Source organism: Rhinolophus sinicus, chromosome 2 (genome assembly GCF_057876585.1).
Source record: "Rhinolophus sinicus isolate RSI-liver-muscle chromosome 2, RSI-T2T, whole genome shotgun sequence".
NCBI classification, from domain to species: Eukaryota; Metazoa; Chordata; class Mammalia; order Chiroptera; family Rhinolophidae; genus Rhinolophus; species Rhinolophus sinicus.
Genome location: NC_142502.1, coordinates 116,167,157 through 116,193,218, shown reverse-complemented (window position 1 = coordinate 116,193,218; position 26,062 = coordinate 116,167,157). Strand labels below are relative to the sequence as shown.

The 26,062-nt window shown below is 51.4% G+C and overlaps 1 protein-coding gene across 1 annotated transcript in view; it reads right to left on the bottom strand.

The window, feature by feature from the left end:
- Window positions 1-1,442: 1,442 nt before the first annotated feature.
- SLC20A1 (solute carrier family 20 member 1) overlaps window positions 1,443-26,062 on the bottom strand; it is a 43,340-nt gene continuing 18,720 nt past the window's right edge. The window contains exons 11-12 of the mRNA XM_019714000.3: window positions 6,511-6,698; window positions 1,443-1,792 (exon numbers count right to left, since the gene is read on the bottom strand). Coding sequence (XP_019569559.3) covers window positions 6,537-6,698 — 162 coding nt within the window. The 3' untranslated portion in view covers window positions 1,443-1,792; window positions 6,511-6,536. The remainder of the gene's footprint in view (window positions 1,793-6,510; window positions 6,699-26,062) is intronic.

The following is a 26,062-nucleotide window of genomic DNA, read 5'->3' as shown; positions in this document are numbered from 1 at the left end:
CAAAAAACGTGGGCACTAGGGTCTGAGTGGTTTTCCCAATGCAAAGCTGTCTGTCCTCTTAGGAATCTGGTGTGTGGACACAGGCGAGAGTCCTGGTCCTTGCCTGGACAGACTGCCCTGCAGACTTGAGTCCCAAAGCCAGCTCAGGAAGGGAAGGCCTTAGTGGTGCCAGCCCTGGACACTCCTGAGGTGACGTGAAAAATGACTGAGCGCTCAGAGCACGGTCTGTTGTCCCTTGTTTATCCATGGAAAATGCAACCAGTGAGCCATGTCATGGTCCTTTCTCATTTCACACGCAGATACACTCATTCTAAGCTTCCATATAATGCCAGGTGACACCACTAACAGACAAGTGACAGGAACACCAGAATGAGGACAGGCCAGGGCTTAATGCCACAGAGCAGCTCCTACCGAAGAAACCATCACGTTTCAAATCACGAGATTACTTAATACATTTTAATGCATCAAGTTCTAAGATGTCTGGGCTGTCACGTTTACTGTCATCCTAGTGACCTGGGATGGGGTCACCTGTGCCAACCAGGCACCACTGTTATCACAAGTGTGCACAGAATACTATTTTTTAAAAGGAATATGTGCAGAAACAAAATTTCACGTGAAGTAATGCAGCTCAGGGAATTTGTGACATTTCCAAGGGGCTCAAAGGTGGGGGACACCTCCCAGGGTGAGCCATGCTGCCACTCCCACCCCTCTCTCGGAGTGGCCCTCCTGGTCCCCACCCTCCTGCCCGCAGCCCATCAGGAATAAGGAGCTAGTCACGGAACCTTCCTGGAGCTCACACAGTGACAGCCTGCCAGGGGTGGATAGCCACCAGAATGCCCTCATCCCCAGGGAATCCGAAGCTCTTCTGGTTGGAGTGGAAAGTAGCCCAGTGAACACTGAGGCTGGAACCAACCACTAGAAAGAACCCACAAGAAGGATCCCTAAACCTTGAGCCCCCAGAATGCCCACATAATGACAGGCACCTTCACACGGTGCTGGGAAATGAGAGCCCGAGCCCAGCCAGCCGCTCAGGACAGCCGTCCCAGCTCAGAGGGGCTCAGGCGGCACAAGGTGCAAAGGTGGAGGCAGGAGCCCCTCGTGCTGTAACATCCCCAGAGCGGGGACAGGCCATGACACAGGTCAGCCAGAGGGGCTGGAGGTGCCAGGCGCCAGTGCAGTCAGCTGACCGGCTGAGCAGAAGCCCATCCCATCAGCCCCACCTCAGAAACAAATATTTTAATTTCCCCTTTTCTCTCCTGAATTGACATTCATGGATAATATAATTGTCACATCCCGCACAAGAGCTGTGGGAAGTGAGAAGGGCGGCGCAGGGTTAAGAAAGACAGTAGCCAAGAGTAGAGTGCAAGCGGGGCCACGGGACTCAGCCCCGAAGCTGCCAACGCATGACTTTTATTAGTTAACAATTGAGGAGGTAAAGTTTGTTAATTCAAGGTCTATGAGTTACGTGCTTTCTTCCTGAGAGTCCCCATTGTGCTCCAGCTTAGCTTGTATTTGCCTTCACACACACACAACCCCAGGGGATCCATTGAAGGGGAGGGACCGATATGCTTCCATCGGGCCTGTTTGCTGAGACATCCCCTCAAGGAAGCTTTTCCAGTATCTCTCTTGCTGAGGCCCTCCCTTGTGAAATCCGGGGAAGAGCGTGGGGAACAAACGGTTTGGCAGCTGTAAGGCAACATCTCCCCCTTTTTGTTTTTGTAGTAGGAAAACACAGACTTGGCAGTTTCCTCATTTATGGCCTATCGGAGGGCTTGTTGTCCACACCTGAGGACTAAACAAAATAGAATAAGAACAATTAACAGAAATGCAATTACACCCGCAAATCCTCCACCTAGGGTTTTCACCCAGATGAGTGGATTCAAATGAGATAGTTCTTCCGCAGCCATGGAGTGTCTCCTCTCCTGAGAGCAGTGGGAGCGTGGCATGAGACATTTGATCTACTTCTTGTTGTAGCTGTAGAATATCTACAGTGAGGTTGGGAGCATGTCCCCGGAGGTGAGCTCGTACCTCCAACCGCGGGGTCGTAGTTTGGTTGTAAGGGAAAAGAATCACACAGTAAGTAGAAACATTCCAATCACATTTTAAAGTAATCATGGTATGGAGATTTTCTAATTGATCTCCAAGAAAAACTACAGTTGTCTCTAAATCAGCTAATCTAACACTAATTTCCTAATCAATTCTAACTTGTTGATTCCAAGTCTTACTAGCATTTTCATGCCATTCTTGTATGAATTGAGTTGTCTGCACAGCCTAATGTAATGCTACTCCTGAGACTCCAACCACAGTAGCTATTGCTATAATTCCCGTAATTGCTGCAATCAAAATTTCAATAAGTCTTTTAGCTCTTTGTAAAATCTTATGAAGAAGTTGTAAGACAACATGAACAGTTGGGGAGCCTTCCCACACTCTAGGGTCTTGGACGTGTAGCCATAGATGTCTTGTCTTCCGTGGGCTATCGTTCATGGTATGGTTTAACACACCAACCAGGAATCCACAAAGGTCGTTCTTCAGGACCTGGAGAAATACAAGCAAAACCTCTTCCCCATGTTAATAAAGTTCCTAGATGCCATTGATTAGTTTGAATGTCCTTCCACCAGATAGGCACATTTTCCAAAGGTTTTGGGCTGTGGAGACTATTGAAATGTCTCTCAGCTGCAGTGCGTCCAAGGTGAGCCTTGGTATCTGGTATCTGAGCCAGATGAACTAAAAAAATTTAAAGTAAACATAGCTCTTGCTAATTGTATCTGGGGGGGTCCCCTATTTCTCCCCCTTTTTGTTCTTGTAATTGTTTTTTCAACGTGGCAATTAGCACGTTCAACAATGGCTTGACCCTGTGGGTTGTAAGGAATACCAGTGGTGTGAGGAATGTGCCATTCTCCTGATTTTTTCTTAATAACAAATACGGAGAATTCCAAGGGCTAGAAGAAGACTCCATATGATCTTGTTCTAATTGAGTCTGTATTAATTCTGTTAATGCCTCTAATTTTTCCTTAGAGAGGGGACACTGTTCTATCCCTAGAGGCTTATTGTTTATCCATTTAAGGGCTAAGGGGGTCCGTAGCTGTTCAACAGTGGCCCCTATAAAAAAGGTTTTCATGTTTCTGTCAAATATCCCATTCCCTTTTGTCCTCTTTGGGACGGGAGCTGAACTGGCTGAGTAATTCCGTGATTAAATTTTCCTAAACCTTTTCCTGGTTGATATCCCATTTGACTCATAATTTGTTGACTCTGAGGACTATATTGTCCAGGTGGTATCCAAATTTCTGCTTTCCATTGTGTAAGCAGATCTCGACCCCACAAATTAACTGGAATGTCTGCAATATAGGGCTGTAAAAATCCCTTTTGTCCCTCTGGCACGAGGTAGGGAAGAATGCAGACACTTTGGTGTAAGCCTGAAGCTCGGCCCACACCCACAGTGTTAATGTTTGGCTCTTACACTTTCCAACTCTTTGGCCATTCCTGAGAGCTGATTATGGAAATACATGTTCTGGTGTCTAAAAGACGTGTAAATCTTTTACCCTGTATCGCAATTTGACAAACTGGGCGAATTCCTGATATCTTTTCTGCTAGAAAAATCCCTGCCTGTCCTGTGCTTCCAAAACCTCCAGTTCCCCCCCCCCTTTTTTTTTAAATAAATTCATTAAGGTGTTTCTAAGACTATCACATTCATAATCTCATTCTTTTGAAATATTTTCTTTTTTTTATTAGACTGTTTATTAAGTTTTGTGTGTTTTTTTAAAGACTTTATTGGGGAAGGGGAACAGGACTTTATTGGGGAACAGTGTGTACTTCCAGGACTTTTTCCCAAGTCAAGTTGTTGTCCTTTCAATCTTAGTTGTGGAGGGTGCCGTTCAGCTTCAAGCTGTTGTCCTTTCAGTCTTAGTTGTGGAGGGCACAGCTCAGCTCCAGGTCCAGTTGCCATTTTTTAGTTGCAGGGGGGCGCTGCCCACCATCCCTTGCGGGAGTCGAACCGGCAACCTTGTGGTTGAGGATGCATTCCAACCAACTGAGCCATAGGGAGCTCAGCGGCAGCTCAGCTCAAGGTGCTGTGTTCAATCTTAGTTGCGGGGGCAGAGCCCACCATCCCTTGCAGGACTCAGGAGTTGAACCAGCAACCTTGTGGTTGAGAGCCCACTGGCCCATGTGGGAATCAAACCGGCAGCCTTCGGAGTTAGGAGAATGGAGTTCTAACCACCTGAGCCTCTGGGCCGGCCAAGTTCCCCTTTTTTGAGTTCACCTTTTTCCTGGTAGAGTGTATGGGAGCAGGAGTAACTGTGTAACCCGTTCTCCCTTTTGAGTGGTCTAGGGAACAGACGAGGACATTATAATTTGAATTTCTCCTTCATAATCAGAATCAATAACACCAGTATGAATGGTAACTCCTTTGGATGTCAAACTAGACAGACCAAGGAGAAGTCCAACAGTACCTGGGGGAATCGGTCCAAAAAGTCCAGTGGGCACACGTAAAGCAGATTCTCCAGGGAGTAATAAAATATTTTGTGCTGTACAGAGATCTACAGTGGCACTCCCTTCCGTTGCAGGACTAAATTGTTGAACTGAAAGTCAGGGAGAGGTACTGCCTGATAATTCTGAAAAGCAGCCTCATTCACATATGTCCCGGTTGTTGTCCGGGCCTGGGGCTGGCCCCACCTCCCGTTTCCCTGAATTGGGGTCCCATTTTTATGAAAAACTGATCGGCATTCAGAAGCCCAATGATTTCCTTTTTGGCATTTAGGGCACAATCCAGGTGGTTTAAGTCCTGTAACAGTAGTAGCACCAGGCAAATGGGAACTGTTTCTATTTCTCTTTCTGCATTCTTTTCTAGAATGGCCTGGCTTTCCACAATTATAGCAAGTACCAAGAAATTTATTCTGACCTATTTTGAATCCAGTCATGGCTTGAGCTAGCATGGCAGCTTTAAATTGTTCAGTTCCTACTCCTTGATACAAACGGATGTATCCCATGGTGTCTGTTTTTCCTTTCATGGTCCCGATGGCCTTCTTACAGTCACCATTAGCATCATCATATGCCACGATTTGTAAAACTATCTCAGCTGCCTGTAAATTGGTCACCTGTTTGCTAATAGCACCCTGTAACCTGGCAACAAATTCAGAGTAGGGTTCTCGAGGACCTTGTAAGATTTTTTGAAATGACATGGGGCTTTACCCTCCGTTTCTATTTTTTCCCATGCCATTAAGCAAATTCTTCGTAATTGGTCAACAGCCTGTTCATTTATCCCTAATTGATCTTGGGTACTTCCCCAATGGCCACTCCCTAGCAATTGATCTTTGACAATAGCTGTATTGTGAGCCTGATTATGCCTAGCTTGGATTTCAGCACCATCAATCCACCAAGTCTTAAATTGCAAAAACTGCAATGAGGAAAGACAAGTCTTGGCCAGGATGTTCCAATCTGTGGGAATCAATCGACTGCCATCAGCTGCACTCCGTGTAAGGCCCATGGTGTCAGGAGAAGTAGGGCCGTACTGAGTTTCAGCCCCTTGAGCTCCTTTAAGAGTTTAAACGAAAAGGGCTCATGTAAAATTTCCTGAACAATGTTAGGGTTGTTTGGATTCGCATCAGGAGCAATGCGCTCACGAATGACACAGGAAATGCTAATGCGTCTAAGTCCCCTTCAATAAGCGCCTGGTGGATTCCCTTCTGAACCGCAGACAGAGGTGCGTGAGAGCCTCCTGAAGGAGGGGGAGGTGAGCGCGCAGCGGAAAGAAAAGAAGTAGCGTTTTTTGCCAGCTGCGAGGGTGGGTCTGACTTACGTGCTGTAAAAGCAGGCGTAATGGCAAATCACGCAAAGGAGCTGAGGGCACAGTCCTCCAACGGTGGACTTCACGGTGGGAGAGTCTGGAGACCCTTCTCCTTTTGCTCAGATTCCTGTACTTCTCCTTCTCCTCCATCTTCCTCATCAGTCTGTAAAGTTTCTAAAACTGACTGGATTGATTGCCATGTAGCCCAGGTGGTTACTGGGAGAGAAACTCCTTTATGATATAATCCACAGAGTTCTGTACCAAAATTTTCCCATGTTTTTAAATCTAACATCCCTAAATTTGTGAACCAAGGACAATAAGTTTCAATTACTTTGAGAAGCTCCTCTAATTTCTGATCTGATACTCGAGCTCCCCCAGCCTTAAGAAGGTGTTTAAGCAAACAAATATAAGGCCTATATTGGCTATTAACATTCCCCATTATGTACAGACAACAGGATAGAGAGGAAGACTTTCACTCTGAATGGATTCAGATGCCTGTCTGGCCGCGTCCTTCGCAGGACTGTAAGGTCTGCCTTAGTTATGGTGCTCCTGTATAAACCCCAGGCCTGGTTAACACCAGGCGCTAAGTCACTGTTTTGCCTTATGACTGGACCACGGAACCGCAGATTAGGGCTCAAGCACGCTCCGTAGCCATAGCCGTGGAACTATAATCACACAGTCACACATTCACTCGCTTGCACATAGAAAGAGACAAATTCCCCTTTTACCTTGGTTGAATTCTCTGGGAGTTACCCTACTTTCTTCCAGTAGTTGTCACGACCTCTCCCGGGTCCCCACGCCATGAAACCTCTTTGAATTCTGACTCGGAGTCGACCTTCCTTCTCGAGCCCCACAAATGAGCCCCAGAATCGGGCCCCATGTTGGGCACCAGATGCCGCACCCTGCGTGACAAGAGCTGTGGGAAGTGAGAAGGGCGGCGCAGGGTTAAGAAAGACAGTAGCCAAGAGAAGAATGCAAGCGGGGCCACGGGACTCAGGCCTCAAGGACTGAGCTCCAAATAGGGCCAACACATGGCTTTTATTAGTTAACAATTGAGGAGGTAAAGTTTGTTCATCTCAAGGTCTGTGAGTTACGTGCTTTCTTCCCGAGAGTCCCCATTGTGCTCCAGCTTAGCTTGTATTTGCCTTCACACACACACAACCCCAGGGGATCAATTGAAGGGGAGGGACTGATATTATTCCATCAGGTCTCAGTTTGCTGAGACATCCCCTCAAGGAAGCTTTTCCTATATCTCTCCTTCCGGTCTCAGTTTGCTGAGGCCCTCCCTTGTGAAATCCGGGGAAGAGCGTGGGGAACAAACGGTGTGGCAGCTGTAAGGCAACATATAATTATTGTCTGTATAACTTAAAATATCCATATAGTTTCCTGTAACACCAGTGAAACAGAAAGGAAAGCAATTTATACTGAAATAATATGCATTCCACGTAAATTCTTAGGAGTGATCCCCTTGAAGACAAAGAAGCTCCTGCAAATCTCCAAAATGCCCCCTCCACTGGGAACCCCCATTCCAGCGCACGGTGGCCCCCAGTAGCCACAGCCCAGTGGCCCCTCCTGGCTCTGCTGTGCAGAGAACCGAGCTGCCAGCTCTGGCTGCAGCACAGGAGGCAGGAGGCGGGCTCCACATGGGCCCATTCTTGCTCCACGTCTGCCCTGGGGGGCCATCTGTGGGGACAGGTGGAGATGGAGAAGCTCCATGAGTAAGGCCTCCAGGGGTCCTCACTTAGGTGCCTCCCACTGCAGCCTTAGCGCAGTGATGCCTCAGAAGCCGAGCCAGGTGCCCAGAGAAGGGGGTCCTACAGATGGAGGCGGCACAACTGGGAAAAGGTGGGTCTGGAGCCAGCTCCCCTTGGCCCCGCGTGCTTCCCTACCTGCCTGCTCTCTACTTCAGCGTGACGTCTGACAGCTCCAGGCCCAGCTCTGCCCTCAGGAATTCTCCAGCCCTGCTCGGCTGAAAGTCCAGGTAGATGAGGCTGCACGGGGACAGCTGAGTCCCCCACTTGGGACAGTGTGGTGCAGGGGACAGAGCAAGTCCCAGGTCAACAGCCCGGGGTCCAAACCCTGGCTGTAGTCCTCTGGCAGCACCACAGTGAGTCACACAGGCCCTCCTGGTGGTAAATGAGGCTAAGGGGCCCACTGCGGGGTTGCCCTGAGCACTGAGTGAAGCCCAGGGCCCAGGCAGGAAGCACAGGTGACTCTCACGCCTGCCTTCCTGCAGGTGTCTGGGCAGCTGAGGTCCTCAACCTCAGAGGCCGCATCTCATAAGATGGGCACAGTCACACTCGGCTGGGGGAAGGGAGCTGCCAGCTCAGGGGGTCTCTGCACTGGCCACCTCCTGCTCCTAACCCAGGGCGTGTCCAGGTCGCTATAGGAAGACCAGCTGCAGCAGTCATCCTCCAGTGTCCTGTGTGTGGGCTGAGGGTAGAGTGACCATGGCCTTCCTCCTGGTGGGTACCACGCTTCCTACTATGGAAGTGAGGAAATGGAGGTCGGTAAAGCAGGGGTGAAGCTGGTTGAGGAAAATGCCCCAGCTGAGGTATCCTGTCTGTATAACCCACCCTCCAGGCATTTCACACTGCCCACAGTTACCTACAGGGAGGGCTGGGGACCTGGGGGTCCTGGAGTACCCAACTCAGTGAGCTGAGTGAGAGTGCAGGCAGTTGAGGCAGGTGGCCATGGAGGTGGGTTGCTGGAGAAAAGTGTCCGGTGGAAACCACGATGGAGCAGGCTGCCCGTGGTGCTGGGGCCCAGGTCCCGCTTGGTGACGCTGGCAGAGGGCAGCGCACAGAATTGAGAGCCCATCCCACCGGGACCTGCGTCTCCCACAGGTGCCCACCTGATGGGGCTGGGGCTTGTCCCCTGGGCCTGTCACTGGGGACACTGCGGCTTTGCCCACCTCTAAGCCTGAAGTTCAGCACCGTGCTCTGCTGAGCCACCCCTGCTTTCCTACAGTTACCTACCTGGCTTGGGGAGTGGCCACCATCAGGTACCTTCTGCGGTCCCCATAGAGGGCGTGCACAGGCCCACACCCAGACCACTCCCGCCCCCAGCAGCCTGTCTGTCACCAGGTCCTGCTTTTAGAGTCTAGACAGCTGTCCCACATTGACTCCCAGAGTGACCACATGCATGCTCTTGCCCTCTCAGCCTCAGTTTCCTCATCTGTAAGATAAAGGTGACAAGCTTGCCCCCCAGTGTTGTCACACAGCAGCCTAGCAGATTGTCCTCCCATGTCTTTCCTTAAGGAAAGAAGAGTCTGTGAGACTGTGCATCTCTGGGACTGTATATTTCTCTCTATTTAGTCTCCAAAAGAGGGTTTGTGGCCAATGATGAGTAAGATCACCCACGGGGTGCGGGGGGACAACTCAAGCCAGGCGGAACCCCGTGGAGACCCCTGATGAGCTGCCTTAGAAAGATCTGGGAAGGGGCCTTGCCTCCCCTTCCCCCTGCCTGGGAAAAGCGGCTGCTGACTCTGGCTTTCTCCTATCATCTAATTGGGAGAAAAGTCTTGAGCGTGATAAGATTAAGCTCTCTCTGCTCAGCTCTGTGAAGCAATTTCAACATGTAATATATGTCCCTTAAAGGAGTTTTATACCTCACCTCAAGGACTTTCTGCTTCGGCTGTTTGAAGTTCAACATAATTGGTTTGGGTTGTTTCTATAACATAATAAATGAGTCCCACAGATTGTGCCAGAAAAACATTGCTACTCCCTTGTATACTGATCAATAAAAACCTCCAGTTGGCTCAAATCTGGGCTCCAGTCTTTCAGAACTGAGTCCCCTGGCCTTCTGAGATTTAACTGCATTAGGTCTCTGTATGTTTCTTTCTTAAAAACTTAACCCAAAGCCGCCCCTTCTCGCACCCTCACTGCCCATGTTGCGCGGGACACAACACCCTGGGGGCTGTGGGAGGGTCACATGGCACATAGCACTTTATACCCTTCACTGCTGGCTCTAGCTGGCCTGGGACTCCACGTGGCCTGCGTCCCCTTGCAGCAGCCGGGACTGTCCCAGCTATAGTGGGCTGTCTTCCTGCCATCATAACCCAGGAACGTCAGCTCAGGCCCCTTGTCTGCCTGACCCCCGAAGCTGATCAGAACTGCCTGTCCCTCAGACAAGGACCCAGCCAGGTAGCCAGATGCTTCTGAAAGCAGTAATGGTGGCAACTGAGGGACAGGGCCATGTTCCACCAACCACTGCACAGCACACTGCTGGCTTCTGCAGCGCAGGCCAGCAGAGGGCGCTGCCTGACAAGGACAGGCAGAGCTCTGTGGAGGGCGGTCGGGAGTCAGGTGATGAGGGCCGAAGGCACCCCTCCCCACCTGCCATGTCCCCCTCACTGGGCACCCGCTCTTATCCCAGGCTCCCTCTTGGCGGAGCTGACGACTTGCAGCCCACAGCGGCTCCCATCCCTGTGACCCTGGGGGACAGGAAGGAGCCAGGCCTCCCTGGGCCCTTGGAGGTCGGGGCACCTAGCAGAGCCCTGAGCTGGGAGTGTGAGAAATGGGCACCCTGAGGCCATGCTGAGTGGCTTAGGAAGGGCCTAGAGGCACAGTGTGAGTGGTCTCAAGGGGGTGAGAGGGGCCCCAAGGTCCAGGTCACAAGAGAAGCCCAGACTGAAACAGCTTGACTTGGGACACTCCTGCCCAGGATCTTGCTGCCAGCCTGCCCAGCAGCCACCACCCTCATCCCTCTCTGGTCCCCGTGGGCCACAGGCCTCTCACAGGATATCTCTGTCAGGTGCCAGCACAGCTTCTCCAGCTCCTTCATCTGCTCTGAAAATGGAGGGGACAGTGGGGTGAGTGACAGCCCCGGGCCGAGATGAGACGTGTGGTAAAGGGCAGCGAGGTCACCAAGGGCCTGTGCATCCAGCTGTGTGCACGACGCCCTGGACCTTTCCTCACATCAGTGACACTCTGCCCAGAGCAGAAGGGAAGCAGAAGGGACAACACAGGCCGTGGACAGGTGAGGAGGCTGTTCAGGGCTCAGGTCACAGGGCAGGGACTCTAACCCAGACGGTTGGGGCTCAGAGCAACTCCTGACTCCGAGGGCAAGTCAGGTCCCTCCCAGTGGGGAGCCTACGTTCCTCTCACTACATGTCCCCAGGCAGGTGGGGACGTCAGGTGAGAAAGGGACCCACAGGTCACAGAAGTACCTCGGGCTCTGGAGTCTCAGGGTTGTGTGACATTGGGCAGGATGCTTAACCTCTCTGGGTCTGTTTCCGCACATATAAAATAGATCTGCTCTTGTAACCAAACTGACAATGTTGTCATGGTTACTGCTAACCTCCATGGGATGGGGGAAGATGACCGCTGGCAGCCTCTGCACTGGTGCCAGGCCCCTGCCCGTCGCCCACCCCTGCCTGCCCCCACCCACAGGCTAGCTCACCTTGCCGTGAGCCCCCAGGTTAGCACCTGCTGTCCACAGAGGTTGGAGTGGAGCAGGCCCAGCCAATGGCGGGATTGTCCCTGTCACCCCTCACACTCTCCCTCCACCTTCAGCAAGAGGCATTATTCCGGGTGCCCACAGCTGGCCCGCAGCTGCCTTACAACGTGTGACCTGCGGCGCGGAGCTGGAGGGGCCTCCATCCCCCTGCGCTTGGAGAAAGCCTCCTGATGCCACAAGAAACTTACGCTGGAGGCTGGTACAGGGGCTGAGGTGGGGACCAGAGCCAGGCTCCAAGACGGTTTTTTAATGGGGGAATGTTGGATGAGGTCTTTAAGGAAATGTAGGATTTTTATTGGTTTAGAGGAAGGAATTTCATGCAGCAGCAATGAGCCCAGTGCTGAGGGTGGGAAGGACAGTGGATTGTGACCCAGAGGTCCCCTGCGCTCTGATGTGGCTTCACTGCCAAAGGGCACGTCCTTTGGGCGTGGACACAGACCAGAGGGTGGACTCCACTTGCTGGAAGGATCTGAGTCAGGGCCATCAGGCACAAAGGGCCAAGTTCAGTTCTGTCCCACCCAGGGCAACGCCAGCCCCTCCATGGGTGGGGGACGGAAAAGGGACAGACTTGGGGTGAAAGGTTAGGAAATTTCCAAGAACCTGTCTTTCTTTCCATCAAAATATTGGAAATTACTGGAGCCTGTGGTGTGTGAATGCAGGTATAGTATAGGCGTGCATGTGTGCACGTGCGTGTGCAAGGGTGGGAGTGTGACAGTGCTGAGACCGAGGTCTGACTCCCAAGCTCAGGCTGGAGCCCTTGGGAGCTTACAGCCCCTGGGAGGGTGGGAAGGGAGCAAGGTGGACATGCAGCCCATAGCCCATCCTGACCATCCTGCAAGAGCCCAGCCTGGGGGCTGGGGAGGGGGGCGCTGGGGCCAAGGCTCCCCCACGTGACTTCATGTAAGGCTCCTTGGGGGGTCCTCTTTCAGGTAAAATTGGCTCCTGAGGGGGTGAGGCCTCATTTGCCCCAAACAGAAAAGCAGGGCTCCTACTCAGCAACTGTGCAGCCCTGGCAGACGTGGGTCCTGGGGAAGAGTCAGGATGGCAGGGCATGGAGGTGCCCGAAGCTCGGGGACAGTCCTGTGAGGGCTGCATCAGGCGCTCTGGGTGGCACAGGGCAGGAGCTGCGGGGGCCCTGAGGCAGGTCTGGGCAGGGAGGAGAGGCAGCGGGGATAGCACACCCGCTCAGCTCCCCCCAGGCCTGGCCCGGGGAGGGGGGGACCACCTGCTGCGACCCTGAGTCAGGGTCCAGCCAAGCTGAAGATCGCAGGCGGCAGGAGGCTGTGGGGGACTCAGAAATGGTGTGTTTCCATCTCGCCTCCTGCACTTAAATCAGTGTCGTCAGACGCCTTGCATTCCGTAAGCGTCGCCTCATGCCAGGCCTGTGCTAGGAGCTGGGTTACAGTTATGAGGACGTGTTGTCCATCCTTACATCCCTCATAGTCCAAGGAGACAGACCACTCACATTTTCAGGGAACAGTGAGAAGACAAACTTAAGCGCTTGAGAACCCAGGGAGTCAGGGAAGGCTTCCTGAAGGGGGAAGTCTTAAAGGGTGAATCAGAGTCAGCCAGGCTGAGAGGCAGTGGGCGAGAGTGGGGGAGTCTCCAGCATGTGGCTGGGAGTTCAGGGAGGGCCATGCTGACTGCCAGACATCCTCTCGGAGGTGACAGTCACACGTGAAGGGTTGTGAGAGTGACCTGCTCCCGTGTGCACAGAGGGTCGGTCTCCGCAGCCCAGGGTGGAGGGGGGTGGCCAGGAGGCAGAGGCCAGGTCAGTGACTTGGGCAAGGGATGCTGGGTGCCTCGACCAGCCCTCAGTGGGTGCGAGGGTTGGGGATGTGCAGGAAATAAAGCATGTCACTTGCACGCTGAGCAGTGAAGGGTGAGGGATGGAGGCCGGCTGTCTGCGTGGAACCACCACTGCTGGGAGGGGCAGAGGAAGACCACATTTGACTCGGGACACAGGCAGTGACATGGAGGAGGCGTCAGGCCAGGCTGGACGTCAGAGTGCTGAGGTGGTGGCCTGAGTTTGGATGTCAAGGTGTGACAGAGCTTGGGAAGCTATACTGGAGTCAAGTTCCATCACTGATCCCAGAACAGGACAGTGACAATGTCGTAAGGACAAGATGAATGCACCCAGAGCACCAGCAGCCGTGGGGGTAGCAGGGAAGGTGTGAAGAGCGGGACAGTGTCACTGCCCTGGGCCTGAGTGAGGAGATGCTGATGTAGGAAGTCCAGCTCTTACTAGAATTTTCCATCACAGACCTGGGGCTCTGGGGATGTTTAGACGCCAGACACCAGGAGAGCTGTATTTCACCAAAAATGGGCCTTTGTAGGGACTGGAGTGTGCTCCCCCTTTTCCTACTATAGGAAAACCCCAGGCCAGCCAGGAACTAGGACACAGAGTGGACCAGCGGCCCCGCCTGTGCTTGTTGTGCAGACGGGAAGCAGCAAAGCCAGGCCTGCTCCCCTCATGGTGACCCTGGGCTCCTCAACCAGGTGGTCACACGTTCGTTCACTCTCCTGGTGACACCACAGGTAGACTAATGCCACATGGGGCCTGAGGCCTAGAAAGAGACCCCGCAAAGGCCACAGCCGTCCAGCCTCCAAACCCCCTTTCAGGTGCATAACAGGCCCTGGAACCTGAATTCTAATGGGTGCGACCTTTCACCTGCCAGGGACGCATCTCCCAGACCCACCAAAGCTCGCAGCAGCGTCTAGTAAGAGCTTCTCAGACTTAATGCCCATTAAGTCACTCGGAGCACCTGGTCAAAATATAGCTTCTGAGTCTAAAGGTCTGGGAGTCTGCATTCCCGACCTGCCCAAATCGTCACTACTGTGGTACCCTCAGCATGTGTGAGTCACCTGGGAAGCAGTTCACTCACTCACTTCTGATGAGTGAGAGCCCGCGGGGGACTCAAGCCAGGGAGGGCCATAGCCAGTGCAAATGACAGTCCCCTGGCAGGTGGAGCCTGCCTCCTAAGATTCACGGGCACTGGTCCCAGCACAGGCATTTTCGCTCCCTGGGTGTCTCCAGTGCCCAGCAAAGGGTCAGGACCTGAGCTTTAAGAAGACATTTGACAAATCAAGCTGACACTGGCTCTGGCGGGTACACAGCGGGCTAGGTCCCATCCCAGGCCCTGAGGTGCTCGCCCTTCGTGGAAGCACCCAGTGTTTATTGACAGCAGACTGTGTACTCAATTCCATCTCTCACTGGACTGTCACCTCTGCCCCAGGACAGAGATTCAGTGATTATTTTCATCCTCACCTCTTTCTAGGTGAGGAAATGCAGGGGCTGCTGCAGACCCACGATCACTCTCAGAGGCCCTTCCTCTCACCATCCCACCACGAACAATGCACCAGTGAGGCAGCAGGGTCGAAAGTCATTTTTAAAGAAGCTACAGAGGCATGAGGGTGCTGGTCCCCTCGGGATGTGCTGGCACCATCCTCACCATCAGACTGAGCTAAATGCAAGCAGGCACAGCACCTGCGATGCTCAGGGCCCTGTGGGTCGGCCCTCGGTTCGGGCGGCACAAGCTGAGCCCTGCGCAGGTTCTAGGTTGGCAGGAGAGTGACCTAATTAAACACACAGGCTTATTCTTAGACAAGCAGCCCCAATTAAGGCCCCTGGGCAGCCACAGCACAAAGGCACAGCCCTGGAGGTGACCCGAGTAATTCTCATTTTTAAGGAGCAGTTACTTACTTCCGATTACAAAACTAGTACATGTTCACCATGGAACATCTGGAAAATATAGAACATGCAGAAAAGAAAATGCTGCCCAGAGAGAAGCACTATTTTTGCCTATTTCTTCACAGTGTTTTCTTTATACATATTTTGCATGTTTTGACACTAGGGGGAAATGCTTATTCACATAATGTAAGTGTAAAGATACAAAATTATAAACAGCACGATCCCAAATTTGTTATTTAAATTAGAATTGTCACACGGATGTAGTTCTATATCCTGTTTATCTCACTCAGTGTTAAAACACTAGTCTCCCCCATGTTATTACATATTTAGCTACTTGATTTTTAACAGCCACATAGTACCCATCATAAAATGTACACTGTTCCTTTATGATGGAGCATTTACATTGTTTCCAATTTTTCAAATTTCTGGACCCAGAAGCTCCCTGTACACCTCTGATGAGTTTCTTGAACTAGATTTCTAGAAGTAAGTAAGTTCTCTTGTTGCACTTGCCAAATGGCTTTCTGAACAGCCAAAACAATCGGCAGTGCCACTAGCGAGTTTGGGATGCCACATGCGGCATGTTTTGATTCCTGTAACAACCGGAACTTCCGGCTCAAACACAGAGGCCACATTCGCAGGCAGCAACCCCTGAGAGCTACCTGTGGCTTTAAAGTGCCTGCACACGTCAGCCTCCATGAGGTCAGCTCCTGTGACAACAACCCTGGAATTTCAGGGCTTACAGCAAGCGAGACTTATCCCACATTAGGCATAAGCTATGGGTAAACTATGCCTTATTCGGAACATCTTCTGGTTCTGAGACCAGGCTGAAGGCACAGCCCGTCTCCAATCTCGTGGCCCAGGACAAGGACACAGAGCAGAGCCCACCGGGCAGTTCACACTCTGATGTGATCTCACTCCCACTCACATCCACTGGCCAGTGAGGGGAAGGAGTCCACGCCTCCCATGGGGACGCACGCGGGTCACATGGGTACAGAGCTCTCACAGAGTGGGCAGGAGGTAACTGGGGACAAGAACACAACCAACCACAGCCATGAGCCCTCAGGAACAAGGTCCAGTGTCTGTCCCACACCCGCGTCCTAACCCTGACGTCAGGACCGTCTTGTGGGAGCTCCGTGCCCTTGAAGCTGAGGAAGGAGGTCTCCTAGGTTTGCTTCTGTGCAAACACGAGAAAAAGTATATATGTTTACGCGTGTGTATTTGGTATTTACAACCAGCTCCAGTAACAATAGTAGAGATATATTGTTACATTTTTAAAAGGCAAAAGAATAGCCTCATGTAAAACAGGCTACCATTTATGTTAAAAGGGGAGAACACACATACATATACATACTGCATGTAACTTATGCTTGTATGTGCATAAAATACTTCCCAAAAACCCCTGAGAACCTGGTAACCACGGCTCTTTTAGGAAAGTGAGCTGTGGCACTGACGGTGGGTTGAGGCTTCCTTTTCACTGTATTATTTTTAACAGTTTGACATTTTTTTCTGGTGCTGCCTTTTCTAAAAAAATTTTTTTAATTAAAATGTTTTAAAAATGTCCTTCCTCAGTCCTTTCTCACCCATGTCTCTCTCTCTCTCTCTCTCTCTGCCTGTTCTTCCTCCTTCCTCCATCACTCCCACACTGGGATGTGCCCTGATTCCCACATGGGGAGCCTTAGAAAGCAGACTTTCCAGACAGCACTGGAAAACCCAGAAGAACAAATAGCAACAGTAACAAGCAAAAAATGTTCCTTCTCCTACAGGCCTGGCTGTAGCCTCCCAGATAAGCCCCTTCCAGGGAGGTGGGAGCTGAAGACAGGGCTGACTTCTCTTGCGTGAGTCAGGAGTCTGCTCCTTTGAAGAAGGTGGAGAGACGGAAGGGACAGTGACAGCAGCCACACAAGCAAAGGACCTGTTGTGCCCCCGAGATGGGGCCGCCGGACGACGAGGCTGCGTCCGGCCTGGTCTGCTCCAGACCCTCAGGAAAGCCCCCATGCTCTGCGTGCCTGTGTGAGCAGTTCCCTCTGTAGACACCTAACGGGCTGGCACTCACCATCTGGATGCAGGGAGCGCAAATGGCACCGTGGGGACAGCAGCTGAGGTCAGAGATAACAGGAGAGCACTATCCCCAGGGAAATGAGGGGGACCCTGAGGACGTCTTCAGATTTCGAGATGGTGTGGAAACTGGAGCACAAACAAGCCCGTGTGTGGATGAGCCAGGGTCACGTGAGAAAGGTTCTGAGTGCAGACTGTCCCTGTGTGAATGGCAGTGGTGAGGGTGCTCACAGCCCAAACAGCAATAGTAGTGGCTTGTAACCCAAAAAGTAAATGCCCACGAGTTCTTATTGACGAAAACAAGTGCACAGGGCAAACAGCTGTTCCTTACAGGAGAGTTCCAATTAACACGTGTGGGAGTGACGAGGAAAAGAGAAAACCCACAATGTTAGGTAAAAAACCCTGTGCCCTGCTTCACTACCTTGAAATTCTCGACTGTTGAACAAGGGGCCCTGTGTTTTCATTTGCTCTGGGCCTCACAAATTATATAGCTGGTGGTCCTGGCTGTAGGCGAGATCCACAGATGAGTGGTTAAATCAGTGGGCGAAAGTTTAAGGGAAAATGGGATGTTTGCATAGCCTTAAGCTTGTTAAGCTAAATGCTTGTTAGTCAAGAGGGGGAAACAGTACCTTTACATGGAGACACGACCTTAACCAAAAGGTCAGAGATAGTACCACGTGCCCATGTGATGGGCTTAGAAAGCACATCAGTTCTATTATTCTTCCCAAAGCGCATAAGCTCAGTCTTACCATGAGAAAACACAGGACACACATTGAGGGGCTACCTATAAAATACCTGAGCACAACTGTTAAAAACTGTCAAGGTCATGAAAGACAAGAAAAGACTAAGGAAGTGTCACAGATGGGAGAAATGAAGACGTGATAAGTAAATGCAAAATGGGGTCCCCAATTGGATCCTGGAACAGAAAGAGGGAGAGCTGAGAACGCAGGGGCCCTGGGTAAAACCCACAGGCCGCTCAACGGCACTGAGTGACACTAACTTGCTTTCAGTGGCTGTGTTATCACAGCTGGGAGAAGGCCATAAGGGTGCTCCATGCTATCTTTGTAACTTCTTTAAGTCTGAAATTATTTCAAAATTTGAAAAAAATCGTAAAGCAATGACAATAAAAAAGCAATGAGGAAACACAGCACATGCAAAGCCAAAAGACCCGACACACTTCAGGGAGGGAGGCTTGCAGCTCAGCTCAGACACAAATCTCCCCAATATGTAAAGTGCTTCTAGAAGAATGTCAATAATCCAGTAAGAGAAAAATGAAGAACTAATTCAAAAAAAGGAATACAAGTGGCTCTTAAATGTATAAAAAGATCATCAAACTCACTTATAAATGCAAATTAGAATTCCAGATTCCAATTTTCACAAACTCCCACCAGTTGATAACACACGCTATTGGCGAGACTGTGGACAGAGAGGAACGTCACACATTCTGCGATGGTGCAAACTCGCACAACCCCTTCGGAAAGGCAAGTTGGCACCAGCAATCAAAAGCAAGGTAAATCCTTTGATCCAGCAGCTCCCTTTACACTTGAGATGGACTTGGACACACTCAAAGTCATGAACCATCCTTACGGGAAACAGACAAGTGACATGATGAAAAGCAGACTCAACAAAGTAGGAACCATGAGGGCCGTGGTCAGTCCACATTCCATCTCCCCGTGAGGCCTCTGCCCTGTGCGGTCAGGCCTGGGCCACTGGGCAACCTCCCTGTGGGTGGGGACAGAGGCCACGGGCCTGGCCCTTTGCCTCAATACACCCAGTCCTCACCCAGTGCCGATGCATCCCTGCTCACGGCTCCCACAGGGACTGGTGTTAACATGTGACTTCAGCAGGCAGGAAGGGCATGGCGGAGGTCGGGAGGGAGGCTGAGCGAGTCCCAGCTGCAGCCAGCCCCTGGCCGCTGCAGGCGGGTCTCCGTGTGAATGAGGCAAGCCCTGGGCTGAAGGCACATTTGTGTCCTGACAAGGGGGTTGGTTTGAGGCCGTGGGGCTTTTGACGAGAAGGTCCTCAGAAACCCCCAGGTGAATACCAGCTGCAGCCAGATTAAGAGAAAATTAATAAAAGTGATTAATCACAATGACAGCCTCGAGGTGCCTGCGGCCTTCAGGCTTGCTGGGCGCTTTCGCTTAAACTTAACTCGATCTTCATGGCAACTCTCAAGGCAGGAAACGTTATCCAGGCTCAAGGTCATGCTGTGAAATTTTGTATCAATTCAGAAAAGCACATCAAAGATCGAATGCATCAAGTAACATTTGACAAGTAACGTCTAACAGGTCAGGCAACCATTGATGTTATTAGTCACCTAACCTGTATTTTTGTCTTTGTGATGTTTGCAGGACATCGGAAAGGGCTCCATGGTGAGTGGCAGGGCCAGGCTGACATGGCCTTGCCATCTCACCCCCTCACCCCCTTGGCAGCTTAATCTCTTCTGGGGGGACTCAGGCCCTTCTGTGTCCTGCTTGCATTTTTGTCTATAACTCGGACCTCATGGTTGGTAGGAAGTTGCTGGCATTGTAGTGAAGTCTTCGGTAGAAACATCACATAAATTCATGGATCACATCAAATAATGTCAATGGCCCTGCCCAAGGGACACAGGCCAGCAGACCACACACGGGGACAGCAGGGCCCTGGCATGGGGCCGTCCCCCTGAAGGCTAACACTGCACCTGAGAACAAAGGGAAGGTCTCCAGCAGGGATAATGTGCACCCAGCCGCCTCCAAGGGACACTGGGGACGCTGCACCGCCAGGGCAGAAGCCATCTTCACATGACGTGACATATGGTGACCGATCACCTATAACGTTAGTATCAGCATCACTGTATTTGTAGGTGCCTTCTCTTTCTACTGGGCATTTGAAACCCCTATGGAGGGACTAAGCCCATCGAAACCCGAAATGCTGCACACAGATGACCCACGGATCCCGGAAGACTGGCAGCTGGGTCCTCAACCTCTCCAGGCATCTGCTGTCTGCGTGGCTTATTAGGGACACCGCCCAGGACCCCCAGCCCAGGCTGCCCTACAACTGACAGATAACGTGACCGAACTCCAGCCCTCGGGGGCCCTCCCTGCTCTGAACCCCTGCACCGTCTGCTGTCACTGCACAGGCCTGACCAGTGTCTCCCTGCTTGCCCGGGAGCTCCCAGGAGGCCGACTGTGCCTTGGCTGTGGAGGTGTGGGCACAATGGGGGGACCAGCTAAGGAGATAGTACAGGTCCCCTCAGCCTCTCTTTTCCACTAGCAAAAGGGGGGGAAATGGCCCTTCCTTCCTTGCGGGGCTAAGGGCTACACCGTCCAGTATGGAGACCACTGGCCACATGTAGCATCGAGACCTGGGGGTGTGGGTGGTCCGAATCGAGGCACGCTGGGAAACACGCCAGGTATCAAAGACTTAAGGCCCGAAAATAAGTATGAAATCCTGCAGGAATTTTTACGTGCATTACATGCTGAACCGTAGTTTTGATTTTGGGGTTAGATCAAATACATTATTCAAGTTAATTTCACCTGTGTCTTCTTACTTTCTAAAACGTGGCTAGCAGGAAAGTCGCAGCCACACATGGGCCTGCACTGTATTTCTCCATGGCAGCGCTGGTTTAGAAAACAGGAAGACGTGTGGAGGGCTGTGCATGACAGCGGTCGCAGCCTGTTGCTTCTGTCCCACCCCCTTCTCTCCCCGAATGAGGGCTCACCAGGGCCCTGTCAAACCAAGATGCCTTGGAGTTTTTCAGCTGAACGGATCAGGTGCTCCAAAGCTCCCGCACCGAAAGGGATAAAGAAGCTGAGACTGGAGCAGTGAATGTCGGCCTTTGGTGGTCAGCCAAAGTCAGCATCCTGGCTCCAGGAGCTCGTGGCTTCTCTGTCCCAGCAGACACTCCCAAATGTCTTCTTGGAATTAGCTTTTCTTTGATGCAACTGCTAGTGTCTGTGTCCCTTACAGATTTTCCATCTAGGAGGGCTGGTGCCCGCTCCACACAAAGGCCCTGGGGTCAGCAGAGCTCTGCTTAAGACACACGGGGCAGGAGATCGCCAAGCGCAGGGCCATCCGGCCATGCCTCTGCCTGGACTTAGCTCGCTGGCTCTTCACGTGCACCAATGTGAGGACAAAGGCCCAGCAAAGGAACAGACACATCAGGCTTGCAGGTAAGCTGTGTGCAGAAACCCCCAGCTGTGACAGACAACAGGAAGGAGCCAGGTGTGGGCTCAGACCTCACAGGGTTCATCCACCCGACAGCAGCGGGGGGCTCAGTGCACCCAACCATGTGTCACAGACAGGTCACACACAGAGTTCTCATGTGTCACCTGGGCCTGCTCAGTTCCCAGGACTTCAGGTCTGTTCTTGAAGTATGTGGAAAATAGCACCAAACTATTCTCACTGTGTGGTTTAACTGCATACCAACTTCTAATCGGTTCATGTTCTGGTTCTCTGAGTCTCTTTTTAATCATTCACGGAAGATACTTAAATCTTTCCAAACAATGAGGTGGGAAAGGAACAAAAGAGAGCCAAGCAGACTCTGTGGCAAGGGCGGCCCCACATCATGTCCAGGAGCCCACACTGAATGGGACAGGCAGCTGCATGGCTGCCCACGGCTGACAGGACCTGGAAGATTTGTCCCCAGTCATGCAGTGAGACCCCAAAAAGGACGCCATGGAAAACAGATAGGATGGGGAAGCCTCGTTTCAAAGTGCCGGCGTTAGTACGTGGGGTAGGGACAGGCCTCCTGAGTGTTTACAGGGCACCCAGCCCCAACATAAAACACGACTAGGAAGCCGCCAGCCTCGCCGGGCCTAAACCTGGATGTTGGCAGTCTTGTCTGCCAAATTCTGTGGCTTAAAGCACAGATAGCCCACCCAGATTTAAGCATGGGGACACACACGCTACCTCCATGGGAAGATGGTCACAGAATTTGTGGCCATCCTTACACTGCCATCGTTTCCTTGTTCAGCTCTGCATGCTGGTTGGTGGACAAGCCATGAGAAGCACTGCCAACCTGGACCCAGACCCACTAAGTCACCGTTCTGCAGCCTCTCTTACTCCTTCCTGGTCCCGGTCCTTTGTCACCTCCAGTTACCATCAGAAGCTCCAGTGTAGTGCCATGACTCCATGTTAACCATGAGCTGTGGCATGTGGGCTTGGGCTCGGGTCAGCTCTGTGGATGACTCGCTGTGACCCTGCACAAACGGCTTAATATCTGACACTCAATTTCCTCCTTGAAAGAAGGCAGCTACTTGACAGGATTGTTGGGAAGATTAAGAGATGAAGCACCGGGTCTGACAATTAAGTTCGCGAACTCGCTGCACCGCTGTTGCTAATCTTTTTTGATATCAGAGGGATTATTCATTATGAATTTGTACCAACTGGACAAACAGTTAACCAAGTTTACTATTTGGAAGTGCTGAAAAGGCTGCCTGAAAAAGTTAGATGACCTGAACTTTTCACCAACAATTCAAAGCTCTTGCATCACGACAATGCACCAGCTCACACAGCACTGTCTGTGAGGGAGTTTTTAGCCAGGAAACAAATAACTGTATTGGAGCACCCTCCCTACTCACCTGATATGGCTCCCAGTGACTTCTTTCTTTACCCAGAGATAAAGGAAATATTGAAAGGAAGACATTTTGATGACATTCAGGACATCAAGGGTAATATGATGACAGCTCTGATGGCCATTCTGGAAAAAGAGTTCCAAAGTTGCTTTGAAGGGTGGACTAGGAGTTGGCACCAATGCATAGCTTCCCAAGGGGAGTACTTGGAAGGCAAACGTAGTAATATTCAGCAATGAGGTATGTAGCACTTTTTCTAGGATGAATTTGTGAACTTAATCATCAGACCTCGTATTTGGCACAAATTGTAAAGTCTGACAACCACGTGCTGGCAGAGGCACAGGAGTCTGACACAGGCCGACAACAGTGTCAGCGGGTCAGTGTTGGAGACCAGCCTGCAGATGGACACGTGCTGCAACGCAGCTGCCCTGTCCTCACCCTGGGCCCCGGAGGAAATCTCGCACAGGGGCCCAAGTAAGAGAATTGGCATAGCATCACTCTGAATTGCCAAAACTGGGGACGCACCAAAATGATGACCAGGAAAACAGATAAACTGTATGTGGTCATGAGCGAGCCACATACCAGCAGAGGAATCTCCGACTACATGCTAAACAGAAGTGTGAGGTCATGTCCACAGAGACTGACAACGATGGTGTGTGCCACTTATGGGTACTTGCAGGTGCAGTGCAATAAAAAGAAATCAGCAGCAGCAAAAGCAATTGGGCCCTGGAACCCTTTGCTATGTGCCAGGCCCGGGACTGCCTGTCTTACTCTCCAAACAACCTTTTCTGTGCCTAAATGTTTTCATGTCAAATCTGAAAGGTTTTAAAGGCCCCTGGGTACTGCGTGTGGAGCACAGCACTGGGGACAGGCTGAGACCCCACCTCGAGGTGGAAAAGCGTGTTTCCCTTCCTATAGATGACATTCAAATGCGTCTGTGACTAACGTCACAAGAAGCACTCTCAACCTGGTGGCCTGGACTCGGACCTGCTGAGTCAGACGGGATTTTGAGAATACCTTTTGTTTTTGAAGGGGAGAAATCAATTTATAGATATTCCATGTGGTCAAACACCTGTTGTGCAGTTTTAAAAATGCTGATCCTGAGAGGTGGCCGGTTAGCTCAGTTGGTTAGAGCGTGGAGCTGATAACACCAAGGTTGACGGTTTGATCCCCACATGGGCCACTGTGAGATGTGCCCTTCTTAAAAAAAAAACAAAAAAACAAAAAAAACAGAAAAAATGCTAATCTGAAAGCAAGACAAGTTCCTTCACCCTGCCCGACAGAAGAGGACAGAGGACACTCCTTTACCCCATGTGGCCCATGTGGGCTGCCGCTTTCTGAGTCCTCAAGCCTGGGAGCCTTCTGGAAGCCCCGAGAGAGCAGGAAGAGGTGCTGATACCCAGGTCACACCCACGGCAGTCATACCCCGGTGCCCTAGAAGGAACACAGGCCCCAGCCCACAGATGAGGTCATGTGCAGCCAGGGCTGAGAACCCCGGCCTTTGAGGTCTCCTCACGAGAGCAAAAACCCTGTGACACCAGACGCCTCCGTGAATTCAGGTTGCTTTCCCACGTGTGTAACACTGATCAATCCCTTCTGGTTCCTTTTGAAACCTTCACAATTCAAGTCAGTCGTGGGTTCACTAGCCCTGATGGGCTGAGATGCACAGCTGCGCCTTCCAGCGTCTGCTCCTGTCCTCAGAAGCACACGTCCAGCTGGGCCACACTAGGGCTGGGCCGGGGGGCAGGGTGAGGGACGCTCTCCTTCACCAGAGAGGTGACTGAGAACAGAAACCCGTCATTCCACAACCGCCTCATAGGAACTGAGCCAAGCAAGAGCCACTGGTGGACACAGGCCACCGGTGGCAGACTGCTGGGGATTCTTACAGTCTCCAAGTCTCACCCCAGATCACGGACCCATTCCACAGGTGCCTTTCAGGTGAAGTCCGGCAGGTACCGTGCGGGCTGCCAGCCTCTACTCGTGGGGACGCTGGGCTGGGACTCCTGGGACGGACCGCATGTTGGCCAGTGACTTCCCTGTGAGGAGCCAGTGGGGCCACTGACTTCCTGCCGGCCTGTTTGCTGCCTGCCGTCAAGGTCACCTCACATTTCTTCACTCTGATATGGCAGTTCCCTTCTCTGCAGCCACTCATCTTGTTTGCAGATTTGTAGCCCCGAGTCAGCTCTCAGTCACTAGCTGCCACCACGCCCTCCTGAGGGTATGGGTCCCAGGCTCAGAGACCCTTCCAGGATGCCAGCACCAGCCGAGTGGTGGCCCTTCCCCAGGGGTCTGCCCGCCTCACAGAGCTCCTCTCCAAGCTCCTAGTTTCATAACACCACCTGTCTGTTTCCCCAGCCTGCTGTGGCCACCAGTGGCACACCTTAGACTTTTGTTTTGGCCACTTCAGTTACCTGGTTAACACTTTGCACCTCGTCGACAACTCTGATTAAATTCGCTGTTAAATACCTAGGATTTCTGTCTTCTGACGGAATTCTGCTGCAGAGGTAGGTACCGGGTGGGGTTCCCAGCCCACCGTCTGGCCATACTTGTATCTCACCAAGGCATGAGGACTGTGAGTGATCACACTTAACGTCACCAATAATGACAACTGGCATTTTCGGGTCCTTAGGTCTTGAGGCGGCCATCACACATTGAAGATGGAGCCCGTCTTCCTACCCAGGTAACCACAGTGTCGCTATTACAGCATCTGGGCTTCTTTCACTTGGGGGAGAAATAAACTTTCTTCTCTGTTCTTGGTATTTTCTGCCACTCGATTTAACTGAATCCTAATTTATATACTTTTCTTCAAAAGTAACCCATTAAAATTAAATCCTCCATTTCAGATTTCAGAAACAAAGGTATCATGATGGACAACTACTTGTCACCATAGTCAAAGGAGGTACCTAGGGGATCAGTGTAGAGTCGAACGCTACCATGTCAAGAGAAGGTGCGCACTTTTATCTGGATGAGGTGAGTTAATAAACACTATCTACTAAGTGTCAGGCATTGCACACTTTATATGCATTATTACACAGAAGGTGCAAAAAAACAGGTATACACATTTTAAGAAAGGAAAATTGTATTAAAATTGTAATACTCAATATATACCGATAACAAAAGGTAAATGCAAGTCACGTTTGACTTCGGCAATTACAAGAGGTGCTCAAAGTAGTTACCATCAGCGTCCACACAATTCTGATTACGGCAAACTACTGCTTGAGCAACGTTGACCAAAGTGTCCACTTGTGTACATTTTTTTGGTACCCCCGGTATATAATCCTTGGAAACCCGGTGACATAAGTACCATTACTATCACCAATCTTTAGACAAGAGAACTGAGGCGTAAAATAACTAAGCTGCAGGACTCACAGCTAGCAAGTGGAGAGCTGGAATCAGAACCAGGCCAGTGGGGCTCCTGACCATGCTGCCGTGCCATCCACAGGGCGTAACCAATGGCCTTTATATGTCTGATTCCAATGGAATCTCTGAATTCACAGATGTTCTCTGTGCCAAACAGTGATT